Raw genomic sequence first — 16,724 nt, 5'->3', positions numbered from 1 at the left:
GTTGGTACTCAAATAATGTTGTTTCATTAAATGTTGTTTTGTATGCTGATGAGGGAAAAAAATCAATTCCTGGCCATGGCCACTGTCTGTGTTGAGTTTGCACACTTCCCCATGTCTGTGTGGGTTTTCTCCAGGCATTCCGGTTTCCTCTCACATCCCAAAGATGTGCACATTAGATGAATTGGTGTATCTAGACTGCCTCAGTCTGAGTGGGCGTGGGTGTGTGCGTGAGTGCACCCTGTGATAGAATGGCATCCTGTCCTGTGCACCCTGAGCTGCCAGGATAGGCTCCAGCCACCTGTGAGCCAGAATGGGAATAAGCACGTTGGAAAATAAATAAATGAATATAAAATAATGTAAAAATATGTAAAGCATACAATAATCATATAGATGCACAACAATAATGATGCAGTACTAAGTCTCAGGGCGCTCACCATATTTGTTCCTGTTTATGTTTTAACTACATGGTGGCAGGACGTGTTCCTCACAATTTTCACTTTGCAAACATCTATTCCTTGATTTACCTCACCCCACATTGACCGCTGTCACTCACTGATTCACCAAAAATCAAATAATTATATTTTTATTAATCTTTCTTAGATGTACATACAGCTCACATTTATTTCAATGTTTAATATAAGAAGTCTTTTGGGTCTTTATTTAGATGCTTGGTGACGTTTGTGTAGCCAGAAATATGTCACAGGAACTTAACTCTTGTTCATATCAATTAGCCTAGGGTAAAATTGGTTTCATTATAGTAGTTTCGCTTACGTTACAGTTTCCAAAGAGAAATTACTGTACTTGCCTTTCTCCTAAGTATACCTAAAGAATGACCCTATTTTAAGACTTACACCTCTTTTCTAAGCCACTTAATAAAAACATTCAACCACTACAAAAATTATCTGGAAAATAAGAAGAGAGGTTTTTATCTCTCCCCAGGTCATTTTCTTTCTTTTTTAAAAAATTTTTTTATGAAAATAAAAATTTTCACTGCACTCCCAGGCTGGAGTGCAGTGGCGTAATCTCGGCTCACTGCAATCTCTGCCTCTCAGGTTCAAGCAATTCTCCTGCCTCAGCCTCTTGAGTAGCTGGGACTACAGGTGGAGAAGTTTTTGTCTCGTTCCACATTAAGAACTAATTTTGTATAATACCACCACTCAATAAATGTAGATGGCTGGCTGATTCCCAACTGCTTTAAGCAGGTTCCAGTCTACAAAGAGAATAACTTTACAGTGTGTTTCCTCAGCGTTCCTCTTGCACTGCTAATATTAAAGAGTCTGTGGCTCGTAAGTCAAAGGAAAAGACAAAGGGAACTCCATTTCAAAATGAAGTAGACAATATCCTATCCCTCTCTGACGATTTCAGTTGCCAAAAATTACCCTCCCTTCCTTGGGTACAAGTTATATATTTGTTATTAGAGAGTAGTCACTGATTCCTACAGAAGTCCTAGAAATTCCCAGCTCAGGAGAGAGAGCAGAATTCTAGTCAGAACTTGAAATACATGAATCATCAGGACTATCACCTGATAAGAATGGTATTATCTAGGTTCTAACATATCTTCTTTGCCATGACTCAACTAGATTTTTCAGTTATATCAAAGGGGCAGATGAAGAATATTAAATTGTGGGCCAGATGTGGCGGCTCATGCCTGTAATCCCAGCACTTTGGGAAGCAAAGGCAGGAGGATTCCTTGAGCTCAGGAGCTCGAGATCAGCCTATGCAACATAGTAAGACCCTGTCTCCACCCCCTCCCAAAAAAAAAAAAAAATTAGATGGGCGTGGTGGTCCATGCCTATAGTCTCAGCTACTCAGGAGGCTGAGGCAGGAGGATCCCTTGAGCCCAAAAGTTCAAGGCTGCTTGAACTGCACACCACTGCTCTCCAGCCTGGGCAACAGAGCGAAACCGAGTCTCAAAAAAAAAAAAAAAAAAAATTGTTGTGAACTAAAGGCAAGCAACTTCCCCTAAGCCACATCCAATCAGATGGCAGAGCCGAGTAACAGCCTTCAGAACTTTCCTCAGCCACATCATACACCAAGAAGACCTTTCAATGACTTGTTTGCCAGAAGATTATTTAGCAAGGGGAACATAAAAGGAGAATCTCTTGTTGCATGAAACTCGTGTACATATGCATGTGGTATTTCCAGAATATATCATGCCAAACTAAGGAACCAGCACCCATCTCTCGCTCCCGGAAATAACTGTCATACAAGTAGACATTTTTGCACACAGGCATACCTTGAAGATATTGCAGGTGTGGTTCCAGACCACCACAATTTAAAGCAAATACTGCAATAAAGCAAGCCACATGAATTTTTGGTTTCCTAGTACATATAAAAGCTACGTTTATACTATAGACTACTGGGTATGTAACAGCATTATGTCTTAAAAAACAATGCACATACCTTAATTAAAAATACTTTATTGCGCCAGGTGCAATGGCTCACGCCTGTAATCCCAGCACTTTGGGAGGCTGAGAAGGGCGGATCACGAGGTCAGGAGATCGAGACCATCCTGACTAACACGGTGAAGCCCTGTCTCTACTAAAATACAAAAAATTAGCTAGGCAGGGTTGTGGGCGCCTGTAGTCCCAGCTACTCAGGAGGCTGAGGCAGGAGAATGATGTGAACCTGGGAGGCGGAGGTTGCAGTGAGTGGAGATCACGCCACTGCACTTCAGCCTGGGCAACAGAGCAAGACTCCGTCTCAAAAAAAAAAAAAAATACTTTATTGCTTTAAAAAACGCTAACGATCATCTGAGCCTTCAGTGAGTTGTAATATTTTTGATGGTGGAGGGTTCTGCCTCAATGTTGATGACTGCTGACTGATCAGAGTGATGGTTGCTGAAGGCTGGAGTGGCTGTGGCAATTTCTGAAAATAAGGCAACAATGAAGTTTTGCTGCATCGATTGACTCTTCCTTTCATAAAAGATTTCTTTGCAGCATGTGATAGCGTTTTAACCACAGCACAACTGCTTTCAAAATTGGAGTTAATTTTCTCAAGCCCTTTATCAACTAAGTTTATGGAATATTCTAAATCCTTTGTTGACATTTTAACAATGTTTATAGCATCTTCACCACAAATAGATTCCATCCTTAAAAAACTACTTCCTCAAGGTGTCTATGCTGAGAATAAAAATTTTTAAATAATTTTAAAAAGAAACCACTTTCTCTGCTCATCTACAGGAAATAACTCCTCATCCATTCAAGATTTTGTCTTTTGGTGGTTTTTTTTTTTTTTTTTTTGAGATGGAGTTTTGCTCGTTGCCCACGCTGGAGTGCAATGGTGCGATCTCAGCTCACTGCAACATCTGCCTCCCGAGTTCAAGCAATTCTCCTGCCTCAGCCTCCCAAGTAGCTGGGATTACAGGCATGTACCACCACTCCTGGCTAATTTTGTATTTTTAGTAGAGACAGGGTTTCCCTATGTTGGTCAGGCTAGTCTTGAACTCCAGACCTCAGGTGATCCCCCCCCCGCCTCAGCCTCCCAAAGCACTGTGATTACAGGCGTGAGCCACCACGCCCAGCCTTTGTTCTTTTTTCTTTTTTTTTTAAGACAAGGTCTTGCTCTGTCACCCAGGCAGTGGCGCGATCTCAGCTCACTGTAGCCTCAACCACTCAGGCTCAAGTGTTTCTCCTACCTCAGCCTCAGTAGCTGGCAATATAGGCACGCACCGCCACGCCCAGCTAATTTTTTTTTTTTTTTTGGTAGAGACAGGAGGTTTCACCATGTTGCCCAGGCTGGTCTTGAACTCTTGGACTCAAGCAATCCTCTCACCTCAGTCTCCTAAAGCTCTGGGATTACAGGTGTGAGCCACCATACCTGGCCCCATTCAAGTTTTTTTTTTTTTTTTTTGAGACAGAGTCTCACTTAATCACCCAGGCTGGTGTGCAGTGGCGTGATATTGGCTCACTGTAACCTCCGCCTCCCAGGTTCAAGCGATTCTCCTGCCTCAGCCTCCCGAGTAGCTGGGATTACAGGTGCCTGCACCACGCCCAACTAGTTTCTGTATTTTTAGTAGAAACAAGGTTTCACCATGTTGGCCAGGCTGGTCTCAAACTCCTGACCTCAGATGATCCGCCTGCCCCGGACTCCCAAAGTGCTGGGATTATAGGCATGAGCCACCACACCAAGTTTTATCATGGGATTGCAATAATTCAGTCACATCTCCAGGCTCCACTTCTAATTCTCATTATCTTGCTATTTCTACCACATCTGCAGTTACTTCCTTCACTACAGTCTTGAATCTGTGAAAGTCATTCATGAAGGCTGGAATCAACTTTTTCCATACGCTATATCATGTTGATATTTCTGCCTCCTCCCATGAATTGCCAAAACTCTTAATGGCAACTAGAATTGCAAATCCTTTCCAGGTTGTTTCAATTTACTTTGCCCAGATTCATAAGTGGAATCACTATCAATAGCACTATGGCCTTCTTTCTTTTTTTTTTTTTTTGAGACAGAATCTCACTCTGTCACACAGGCTGGAGTGCAGTGGCACCACCCTGGCTCACTGCAATCTCCACTTCCCAGGTTCAAGCAATTCTCCCGCCTCAGCCTCCTGAGTAGCTGGGACTACAGGTGTGTGCCACCACGCCTGGCTAATTTTTGTATTTTTAGTAGAGACAGGGTTTTGCCATGTTGACTAGGCTGATCTCGAACTCCTGACCTCAGGTGATCTACCCACCTTGGCCTCCCAAAGTGATGGGATTACAGGTGTGAGCCACCACACCTGGCCAGCCTTATTTCTTAAAGAATAAGACTTGAAAATCAAAATTACTTCTGGAGCCATGGGCTGCAGAATGGATGTTGTGTACTAGGCATGAGAATAACATTAATCTCCTTATACATCTCCATCAGAGGTCCTGGTGACCAGGTGCATTGTAAGTGACCAGTTACATTATATTTGTTTATTTTTATTTATTTTGAGAAAGGGTCTTGCTGTGTTGCCCAGGCTGGAGTGCAGAGGCATGACTGCAGCTCACTGCATGCTTGACCTCCAAGGTTTGAGCAATCATCCCACCTTAGCCTCCTGAGTAGCTGGGACCAGAGGTTTGCATCAACACAGTAGTTATATTTTTAAAAGAATCTTTATTTCTGAGCAGTAGGTCTCAACCATGGGCTTAAAATATTCAGTAAACCATGCTATTAAACAGATGTGCTGTCATCTAGGCTTTGTTCCATTTACAGAGCACAGCCAGAGTAGACTTAGCATCATTCTTCAGGGCCTTAGGATTTTCAAACTGGTAAATGACTACTGGCTTCAACTTAAAGTCACCAGCAGCATTAGACCCTAACAAGAGCATCAGCCTGTCCTTTGAAGCTTTGAAGCCAAGCATTGACTTCTCTCTAGCTATGAAAATCCTAGATAACATATTCTCCCAATAGAAGGCTGTTTCATCTGTGTTGAAAATCTGTTGTTTAATGTAGACACCTTCATCAATGATCTCAGCTAGATCTTCTGGATAACTTGCTGCAGCTTCTCCATCAGCACTTGCTGTTTCTCCTTGTGCTTTTATGTTAATAGAAACAGCTTCTTCCCTTAAACTTCACGAACCAACCTCCACTAGATTCCAGCTTTTCTTCTGCAGCTTCTTACCTCTCTCAGTTGTCAGAGAAGTGAAAAGAGTTAGGGACTTGCTCTCGATTAGGGTTCAGCTAAGGGAATGTTGTGGCTAGTTTGATTTTCTATCCAGACCACTAAAACTTTCTCCATATCAGCAGTAAGATTGTTTTGCTGGAGTAGACCTTTTAATTTCCTTAAGAATTTCTGCTTTGTGTTCATACCTTGGCCGTTTATAGCACAAGAGGACTAGCTTTTGGCCTATCTCAACTTTCAACATGTCTTGCTCGCTAATCATTTGTAGCTTTTGACATAAAGTGAGAGATGTGCGACTCTTCCTTTTTCTTGAACATACAGAGGTCACTGTAGGGATATTAAATGGCCTAATTTCAATATTGCTGTGTATCAGGGAATAGGAAGGCCCAAGGAGAGGAAGAGAGATGGGGGAATCGCCAGTCAGTGGAGCAGTCAAAATATATACAACATTTACAATTAAGCTTGTTGTCTTATATGAGTGTGGTTCATAGTGCCCCAAAACAATTACAATAGATCACTGACCACAGGTCACCATAACAGATACAGTAATAATGAAAACATCTGAAATACTGCAAGAATTACCAGTGTGACAGAGACACAAAATGAGCACATGCTGTTGGAAAAATGGTGCCAACTGCTCAATGCCGGGTTGCCACAAACCTTCAATTTGTCAAAAACACAATACCTGCAAAGTGCAAAAAGAGCCAAGCACAATAAAACAAAGTGTGCCTATATTTGGTCACAATGTGGACTTCTGGTCAGGCGCTGTGGCTCACGCCTGTAATCCCAATACTTTGGCGGGCAGATCACGAAGTCAGGAGATTGAGACCATCCTGGCTAACATGATGAAACCCTGTCTCTACTAAAAATACAAAAAATTAGCTGGACGGGGTTGCAGGCGCCTGTAGTCCAGCTACTCGGGAGGCTGAGGCAGGAGAATGGCGTGAACCCAGGGAGGTGGAGCTTGCAGTGAGCCAAGATCACGCCACTGTACTCCAGCCTGGGCGACAGAGCGAGACTCTGTCTCAAAAACAAACAAACAAAAAACAAAAAAACAATGTGGACTTCTGGGAAAAAAGGACCCAAATATAAGCAAATTAATTAGAAGAGTTAAGAAAATAAATTAATAGACCTAAAGAGAATTCATCTTAAGGCTAAAAGACCAGAATTCTCATTGAGATGTTTTTTCCAGGCAGAAATCCAAAGTACAGCCCATGTGTCAAAATTGTGAATGAGAGACTTCTGTGCCAGCAACAGTCTTTTGTTTGTTTAATACAAATGGGGATCTCACTACGTTGCCCAGGCTGGTCTTAAAGTCCTGGGCTCAAGTAATCCTCCTGCTTCGGCCTCCCAAAGTGCTGGGATTACAGGTGTGAGCCGCCACACCCGGCTCTAGCAACAGTTTTCAAGAAGCTGAATGTAATTATCCAGTGGCTGGTATATACGATGGAGATATTTGTGACTGATCTAATCTGCAGCTTCTCTAGTCTGACTGTCATTAGCAAAGTCTTTGCTACAGTATCCCTGTGTCTCAGAAAGCAAAGCAGCTACAAAAAGAGGCAGGAAGGGCAGGAATATGGGCTAGGGAGGGTTCTGGAATTATAATTACATTTAGATTAACAAATAAAATGAGTAAGGGGGCAAGAATACCTGGAATAATAGTCATAAAGCACACACACCACCTCTTCTGTAGGACTTACAACTACAGGCCACAGCACTTAACCTGGGCTTTATAAAAGCCCCCTCTCTCTTTCCAAAGGGATGGAAAACATGAAAATGGAAGTGTGCTTTATGCTTATTTGCCATATCCATTCTAGTAGGTGGTCTGGGCTTGAAAGCAGACAGACAGCAATGTCATGGGCAGCCACACCTTCACCCTCCTTATGAACATCTTTATGCAAAGACAGCTGCTGAGGGCTTCAGGAGAGACCTGCTGACAGCAGGTTTCTGGATGTCCTGTTTGTGCAGTCTGATAAACACAGGGACCCTGCAGTCTCAATCCTTGCTGTAGACAGAGATGAATGGCAGGAGAGGAAGCCTGCCTGGGAAGATGGTCATTCATCCAGATCACAAAAGAACAGAAAATTTAACCTGATGCTGACCAGCCTCCAAAGCCACCCTCCCAAGAGATAAATCTCAATGGTCTTGCTCCATAGCAAGCTCTTGGAAAGGCTCAAAAATGGTTGTACATAATTTTCAAAGGTTTTTAAATCAGCAGACAATGAAACTCAAGACACTAAATATGCTTGCTCCTGTCCTCTAACCTTAGACATATCCGATTTGGTCAAATGGAAGAGAACCACAAAAGTTGGACTGAGTAATGGCTCCCTTGGTTTTCTGAGAATACTATACACCTGGATGTGACGAGCCCAAAAATGACAAAATGATCTATGACTTAGCAAATAGACAGAGAGGTCATCAAAGTGAGGCAGCAAAGGCAAGAGCATGAAGTGCTGAGAAGGTGAGGATACCAAACTGAGGAACAATCTGCCTTAATGGTAACCTAATTGTTAGGAGGATTTCCCGCCATATCTACCTTACGTGTCTCTCTGTACCTGAAAAAGTATAAATTGTGACTGCACGTGCCTCTAACTTTCCTTCTAGTTACCAAAGCCAAGGTAAAAGATTGGGGCAGAAAAATTAAAATGTGCTGGTACCTTCCTTCTTTGTTATTCTCCTTCCTCATAGAGCACATAGATACTCAGAGAACAGGAGCAACCACAAGCAGCATTCAGTTTACAGTAGAGGGAGGTGGGCAGGGAAGGAGACAGAGGAAAAAATAAACAGTTTCAACCAGCCAGCAACATCCTTTACTAGAAGACCTGGACTACTAATGTTGAGGTGACTCATCCACAGCTGCTATTAAAAACAAGATTCTGGTCTACATCAGCCCAAAAAGAAAGGCAAACACCCCAGGAGGGACATTCCAAGGAGTATTAGAGAACTTCGTCCATTGTTACTAACCAGGGAGCAATATAAGACCCCCTAAGAAAAAAACAGTAAGTCAGTGCACGAAAGGTGAAGAAGGAAATGTAAATTCAGGTCATGCTAAAGCCAGGGGAGGGGTGGGGGAGAGTGCACAGGTGGGCTGGGGGGAGCATAAGGAGGAGGCAGTCTGACACAGGAAAATCGAGGGGGAAGGAAGGGGAGAGAGAGAGGAGGTGGTAGCAGAAGAAAGGGAAGGTAAGACAAGAACAGAACATTTTAAACTAATCCAGAACTCCCTTGTGAAGGACAAGTCACGAGGCAAGATACAGCTTGAAGGCATGAGCCCCACATTTCACCACTGCAAAGAGATAACACAGCCTCCCAGGCGTGCATAGAGAGGGCTAGGCAATCCACAACACCGACTCCCAGGGCTCCACAGCATTACTGAGAGAAAGTCACCCAGGCTTTTCAGCAGCCCTAAGTGCCAGCAGCCTTGGCATGTATGTTTCAACTGCTTCCCTGAATAGACCCTGGTGCTGGAAAAACCATAATATCTACAGGAGAACATATTTCACTACAAGTGTCTGCCTGGCTAAGGGAACAGACACTCCATTTCCTTCACTGCTGATATATACATCCACCTCACCCTAGAGTGGACAGAAGGGAGAAGGAGCAAGCTGACAGAAGGTAGCTCTGCTCTTCTCCTGCAGTTGACAAGAGAGAACCATGACCTCTGCTCCATTTGCCACACCACTGCTGCTTCAGGCCATCCCTGCATTTCTTTCACATTTACATCTTTCTCAGACAAATAAACCTCCCACTTAGTTTTCCTTTTGCTTCTAAGAGTACAAATGCTAGTGTGTTTAATGACAGCATCGAGAAGGCAAATTGGTACAAAGGTTGTTCCCACTTTCCTAGTGCTTTCTGGCAAAGAGGTTTCTTAAACACATTAAAAAGCTTTGTTGAAAGACGACTTGTGCGGAACTAGCCATTCAGTTAAGGAAGAAGGCTGAGGGGGAGATGAGAACTCTTAAGGCCCCAAACCTGACCCCGCTACGTCAAGATGGAAGGCAGGGAAGAAATGACTGACAGGCTGTCCTCTTTTACAAATGCCAGCGAAAAAGGAGGAAGAAACAATGCCGCCCTTCCTTCTCTCTTGCTTTTATGTTTGACAACACCAAAATATAAGGAATCAAAACGAGCCAAATGTCCAATTTGATACAGGCCATAAAAGCTCAGTTTCAGGATGGAAAGAAACACAATGAATGGCTAGAAAGGTCAGAAGCAGCAGGTGAGAGAATGCAAAACCCAGCAAATAAATAAGATTGGCTAGCTTAGGCTGGGCACGGTTGCTCACGCCTATAATCCCAGCACTTTGGGAGGCTGAGGCGGGCAGATCACGAGGTCAGGAGATCAAGACCATCCTGGCTAACACGGTGAAACCCCATCTCTACTAAAAATACAAAAAAAAAAAATTAGCCAGGAGTGGTGGCAGGCGCCTGTAGTCCCAGCTACTCGGGAGGCTGAGGCAGAAGAATGGTGTGAACCCAGGAGGTGCAGCTTGCAGTGAGCCGAGATTGTGCCACTGCACTCCAGTCTGGGCAACAGAGTGAGACTCCATCTCAAAAAAAAAAAAAAAAAAGATTGGCTACCTTAAATTCTAGGGCTGACCCTGTTCCTTTAGTGCATCCTCCCACGGTTCTCCCTGCTGACCACTCAAAAAAGTCCAAAGAAGCCAAGAAATCACTTCTCAACCCACCACATTAATTTGACAGACAACTTTTTAAGGTTCCTGAATCGGGGGTAGGAGTAGGGAGACCGAAAAAGTTTAGGCAATGGAGTAAGATCTTAAAGGAGTCAGTCTGATTAGGGCACTAAGACAGAAAATCCACCTCTTAGGGAAATCCAAGTATTTCAGAATGAAGACATCTCCACAGCTACTCTGCTTAGGAGAAAAAGCAGCAACCCTCCAGCCTCCCTGATGTGGTAAAGACAGTCCATGAGAAGCTTTCCATGGTCACTGTACATGCAAAGGGGAAATAAAAATGTTGCCTGAGGAGCAGCATCCTCTCACAATCTGGCCTGGGGCCCAGTGGGCGGTCTCCTCGCGCGCCAGTGAATCAGCAAAGCAACTGCCAGAGGTGGGAGTGCTCTGGGCATCTTAACCCTCTGTCCCTCGCCCCATCCTGTTACTCATAAATAAATACTGAGGAGTTGGGAGCAAGAACATCCACCATTGCAGCTCCAACAGTGGGCAACTTGGAAGCACTCCAAGCTTGAGAGGAGAGGGAAGAAAGCAAGCTGAGTATGTACTTACTCAAAGTCCTCAAATTCCAAGTCGGTTCCCTCTACTGATGGACCCTGGTTGTCTGAGGAAGAGGAGGAGGTGGAAGAACGGAGACGGTTCTGTTGGTAGCGCATGGAGCGCTGGCGAATACTGTCTCTCCGTGAGAGATACTGGATCATCCTCTGGGCGTAGTATGCAGCAGGAGATAATCTGAGAGAGACAGAGATGGACAAACACAAACTAGCACTAATGTGGGGAATACTGTGAAAGGCAGTCAATCCAGCTCTCCCATGGCGTCTCCCTGTTGAGGTGAACTCTGGAGACATGAAAATTAAAGGGCATTTAACTCATCAGGAGGTTTGCACTGCAGAATATGCCTATCAGATTATCACCAGTGTTTCTATTCTGAGATAAGGCAAACAGGCGGCTTAACCAGACATCTTCTGAGGAAGAGCTGCCCCTCCCCAAGAGAATAACACTGGACCTTTCCTTCTAGCTTCTTAAGGTACACTTTCAGCTCCTCAGGGTGCTCTTTACACAGAGCTGTGCTCATTCGTAGCTTTTCCTTGATCACCATCCATACGCAAAATGGAAGACATGAAAGGGAACTGAGCAATCATCTACCGTCTTGTTTTATAGATGAGAAAAGAGGCTAGGAAATGGTAAGCCTCCGATGATTAAAGAAGGTATCCACAGGTATCTTCACCAGGACTCCTTTCTTCTCCAACAAGTACACATAGCTCCAGATTTGTCCTACCTCCTTAGAATGATCTCTCGCAACATCTTTTCTCTCCCTTAAGAATTAATCATAGATATTTGTAACATGGGGAAAAAATTCAGAACTGAGACTGAGAGTAAAATATACTTGAGAGAACAGAAAATCTAACAGAAAAAATTAAAAGAGATTCCTTTTTCTATTTCTTACAATCAGAGCATCAGAGGTTGCGTGGGCACTGGGCAATATGGAAGGTGATAGTTGTTCATCTTTCTTTTCCCTTATGATGACTATTTCTGTAAATAATTAGTCCAGATCTACATTCTTCAAACTATGGCTTTAATATCTTGCTACTCCATGAAAACTTCTAGTGTCACATATAATTCTCCACATTGTCTTCTCAAGTTTTCCGCCATCTCTCACAACACTGTTATATAATTTGATGCTATGGACTGAAAATGTAAGAGGGACAATAACAGAAAAACGTTTTCTATGATAATATTAAATGGATTACTAAAAAATTTCAAGACTAAAAACTTGCCTCAGGCACACTTTGACTCAATAATTCCACTAGAAACTTTATCCTACAGAAATGCACAAGGTTACAAAGATATATATAAGAAAGTTCATTTGCAACATTGTCAGCATTAGTGAAAAACTGGGAAGCAACCCAAATGCCCAGCAACAAACTAAATAAATTATTAATATATCCATACAAAGAAACACCATGCAGCAATTCAAGAGAATAAACTACTCCTATACACTTACAAGGAAAGTCCTCTAAAATAAAATCTGAAGTGGGAGAAAAATTGAAGAATGGTCTGTATACACTAATACATATACAAAAATGTGTTGCTGTTACTAGAGGAAAAAACTGTAAGGGGACACAGCAATCCTAATGAGGATTCCTGGGACTTTTGTATTTTATATACTTCCATAATGTTTGAATATAAAAGGAAAAAAGCATAGATCTTCGGTTTTTTTAATGGAAATCAGAAAAAACCGATTAAGAATAGAAATAGGAATAGTTATATCCAAATGGTACAAAAAGTATTGGCAACTGTCTTGCAAAGAGGTCCTCAGTAAGTCTACCAACCCAGGTCACAGTCAACTGCTAGAGGAACATAGGCTGCCTCTGAAATGCCTGTCATCAAAGGTGGTATCCTTCTGGCCAACCAGCAAATGGAATTCCCAAGCAGATCAGCTAACAATTTTTTAAACTCAAAAGTCTGTTTTACAGAATAATATGCTGCAGTGAATACCAGTGAGTCAATATTATAATATCTTTGTATAGCAAGTAGGCATGGGAGGCACAGATGCCTTGGCCAAGAGAATCAGAGTACAAGAGCTAGTTCCTAAAAGCTTCAACTAGAGGAACTTTCGTTATCTGTTTGGGCCCCTGTTCCCATGCATTTTGCAAGGATGAACCACAGAATCCTAAATTTTCAACCAACAGAAGTCAATGTTTGTGCACTGTTCTTACATCTGCCCAACATACAGAACTCTTCTAGCAGAAATCAAGCATCATTGGTTAAATTCTCAAGTCAATCAGACTAGAAAAGAATATAAAAGGAGAAAAATTTCAAGAGGAGAAAGAAGACCCTTTTATTTGGAGCCGATTCTGCAAAGTGGTAAGTACACTTACTTTATAGCCTACCCTAAGTAATGGAAAAAACATAATATTATTGGTGATAGAGGTAGACATAATGTTGATGCTGATTATAATAAAAAGACTGCCTTTTAATGTAGGGACATAGGAATTTCCAAGCTATGAAACTATAGATTAATGGTTTAAAACGCATTCCTGCCACAATTATTAAATACAAGTATATCCTAGCCTTGTCCTTTTAGATATGCAGAGGGAAGCTAAGGATCTGAATGCTGAGGAGGTGTCTCACTAAGGCTCTGACCTATATATAGTGTATACGGTGAAGCCTAAGAGGAAAAAGAAACTAAACAACCAGTAATGAGGTAGTAACAATCATCCTCCTAACAAAGAGCTGGAAAATCATCAAACAACCCTAGTCTTCCAAGTGAACATTTTAAATGTTTAAATAAATCTTTAAGTTTTCTTCAAGGAAAAATACTTCCCTTTCCAAAAAAAAACCTATTTTGTATTCAAAGGAAAAATGTAAAAATACCAACACCACAAAGTATGACACTTTCTGTGATAAAGATCACAGTAGGATAAATAACAGATTTATTATATAAAAGGAGGATAAATCATGGTCTTTAAGTATCCTTGTAGAACACTGCCAGGTTAAAAGTTCTGGGGATGAGATGCCTATTGCTGTCTTTATTGCAAGAACTTCTCTATCTCAGTGCTTCAAAGTAATTGATTCATATGAAAAATTCCTTTCCCTTATATTTAGGGTGTATAACCCTCAAACATCATTAAAGACTCACATAAACTTCCTTGCTTCACTCATCATCTAAGGTGCCTGCCTGTTTTAAAGTCATCAATCCTTATGTTCCCTGATTCTTAGGTTTGTCATTTCTAGGGTGTGGAAAAGGAATAAAAGGATAATGAAGAATCTTTGCACCAGTATCTCAGAAAGAATGCTCAGTGTCATGACATAACTGTGGCAACAATAAAGACTTAATATTCCTGGAATCAACTTCGTCTGAAGGTTTTTCCAGGCAGACCTAAAAGTCTTAATCTAGAGCAAAGCTCATTTTGCTTTACCTAACCTACACTGCTAACCTGTCAACCCCACAACTATAAATTACCCTTTTCTTTTGGCAAAGCCTCATAATGTGCTCTAGTATTGCTTAAATAATGTGCCTTTTTAGATCACGAACAGAACCCATAAATCTGGCTGTGACAACCTCAAGGGGCTGCACTCTGCAGATGAATGTTATCCATCAATATCTCACCCTTGGTCCTCAGTTATCACCATCAGTGAAGGGCAGGCCTTGAACTCACTGAAATAACTTTTGTTTTTTCTCTCTTCAGAACTTTTCAAATATCTTTTTTTTTGAGACAGAGTCTCACTCTGCGCCCAGGCTGGAGTGCAGTGGTGCGATCTTGGCTCACTGCAACCTCTGCCTCCTTAGTTCAAGTGATTCTCCTGCCTCAGCCTCCCAAGTAGCTGGGATTACAGGCATCTGCCAACACGCCCAGGTAATTTTTTATATTTTTAGTAGAGACGGGTTTCGCCATGTTGGCCAAGCTGGTCTCGAACTCCTGACCTCAAGTGATCTGCCCGCCTCGGTCTCCCAAAGTGATGGGATTACAGGTGTGAGCCACCATGCCCAGCCTCAAATGTCTTCTAATAAGTGTAAGCCAAGCACTTTAATAAAATGCCAACTTGTTTTATCCATTTACTCCTTCTTCAGTCATCTCTTCCTTTGGGCAGTCTCTAAAAATGTCAATACCTGAAGGAGCTTGACTTCTGCCTTTTGATATGCTAAATTCCCTCTCAAATGACAGCAAATTGAGTTTTTTGCTTAATCTATACATAATTTCCCTATAAATTAAAAAAATGTTGTTCCCCTGTTGGCTGTCCATCTGAATGACACCAGCCTCTCTGGCCAACAGAAAAAGAATATCCTACAACTACCTGTGGCCTCTCCAGGTTCCTCCTCTAGTACCACACTTGCAGAAATGAGTACCAAAGGACAAGAGCTTGGTCATAACCCTCTTTCACCAGAGGTACCGTTCACTTACCTGCAATACTTCCCCATCACCTGAACCACCTGTCTCAAAAGTATGACTGAAGAATAAAAGAGCACCAGGACCAGAGAGGCACAGAATGGAGCTTCCAACAGCGTGGCAACCCCAAGGGCCGCCCCTCCCCCCCACCTAGTGCCATTTCTCACTTTGGCCTTACCTCGCTGGGTCTGGGTAAATTGGGTGCTCTCTGGATCCTGCTCCATCATAACGGGATAATGAAATGAGGGAAGATTCCAGCAGCCTCCTAGCAGAGATTAAAAAAATGGCAATAATCCCTGTCAATTACCAACTCAGAGGTCATTCATAGGGAAAAATGGGGGAGAGATACACAACTTCCCCCTTTTGCAGCCAGCTAATGCCTGTTATCTGAGATCACACCCTTCTACAAGCTAAGTAGGTAGAGACATAAATAAATGAAGAGCTGCAGAGCTCCCACACTGGACATGACCACTGCATTCTGCTGAATACTGCTCTTCAATGAGAAATGAACAAGTGCTTCAGAGACATGATCTTCTTTCTATTTGCAGTATTTCCAGTAGACAAATAGAAGGTTCGGATCAACACAGGAGGGAAAAATTAGGCACACACAAATTATCACATAGTGCTAACATTTATCTTGGTGTTCGGTTCCTCCATGCCATCATCATCCACATCCACTTACTGTCTATCCATTCTGCTCTGCCCACGCTCTTTTGTGAGAATGAGTACTCCTCAGATATATAACTGTAATATATCTATTAAAAATATAAATATATATAAGAGTACCTCACAGGCTCTCAACTGACAACTTTTACTTATATAATCTAGCCCAATCACAAATTCAACTGATCATATGTGATACATACATTTTATTGAACACTTTTTTTGATGCCAGGTAATAGGTAATATACTGAGCACTTCATATGTATTTCTTTGTTTAAACCTCACCACAACCTAGAAAGATAGGTATGACTACATACATGAGAACACTGGGCCCAGAAGTTAAAGTATTTCACTCTGTGGCACGTAACTATTAAGAGATAGTGACAGGACTCCAGGGAAGGCCTGTCTTAACTCCAAAATGCCTCAAACCTCTATTTTGTACTGCAGGACCTTCCAGGGTCCAGGCAGGAAGCAAGTGCATATGTATTCACTATGATCAATGGAGACTGACAAATAGGAAGGTCTATGGCCCATCGTTCACCTCCAGCCAATTGTTACCAAGCTAGAATATAGGCTCAGTATTGCTGGCTTTTCCTATATTTTAAGGAAAGCCAGAAATGTGGACTTTTGCGTAAAATCTCCTGATTGTTAAATTTTAGCTACAACTTTTTAAAAAATTTTTAATTTTTTTTTACAAGGGCCAGTTAGAACACAAATGATAAACATGGCCCAGGGGCTCCCTGGTTTGCCATGTCTGACATGGTGCTTCCCAACTCATATGTGCCTTGGCAGCCAATCAAGCTCCTGCCCCAGAACATGTTTCAAAGGAAATGGTCTCAGAGAGAACGCATATTCTTCCTCTCCAGCAGCATCTTGCCTG

The 16,724-nt window shown here is 42.3% G+C and overlaps 1 protein-coding gene and 1 long non-coding RNA gene across 40 annotated transcripts in view; one reads left to right on the top strand and one right to left on the bottom strand.

The window, feature by feature from the left end:
* AMBRA1 (autophagy and beclin 1 regulator 1) overlaps positions 1-16,724 on the bottom strand; it is a 199,038-nt gene that overhangs the window by 105,840 nt on the left and 76,474 nt on the right. For 13 of the 39 annotated variants that reach the window (XM_077962962.1, XM_077962975.1, XM_077962961.1 and 10 more), the window contains 2 exons: positions 15,360-15,446; positions 10,842-11,021 (listed from right to left, as the gene is read on the bottom strand). The exons of 8 other annotated variants lie outside the window; for them this stretch is intronic. In XM_077962962.1, coding sequence (XP_077819088.1) covers positions 10,842-11,021; positions 15,360-15,446 — 267 coding nt within the window. The remainder of the gene's footprint in view (positions 1-10,841; positions 11,022-15,359; positions 15,447-16,724) is intronic. 18 more of the 39 variants (XM_077962967.1, XM_077962981.1, XM_077962966.1 and 15 more) reach the window with 2 other exon arrangements.
* LOC144334239 (uncharacterized) lies at positions 3,524-9,102 on the top strand. The gene is made up of 2 exons (XR_013403915.1): positions 3,524-3,717; positions 6,534-9,102. It is a non-coding gene; the product is annotated as an uncharacterized LOC144334239 (long non-coding RNA).

This window comes from Macaca mulatta, chromosome 14 (genome assembly GCF_049350105.2).
Source record: "Macaca mulatta isolate MMU2019108-1 chromosome 14, T2T-MMU8v2.0, whole genome shotgun sequence".
In the NCBI taxonomy this organism is placed as follows: domain Eukaryota; kingdom Metazoa; phylum Chordata; class Mammalia; order Primates; family Cercopithecidae; genus Macaca; species Macaca mulatta.
This window is presented reverse-complemented; position numbering and strand designations above follow the sequence as displayed.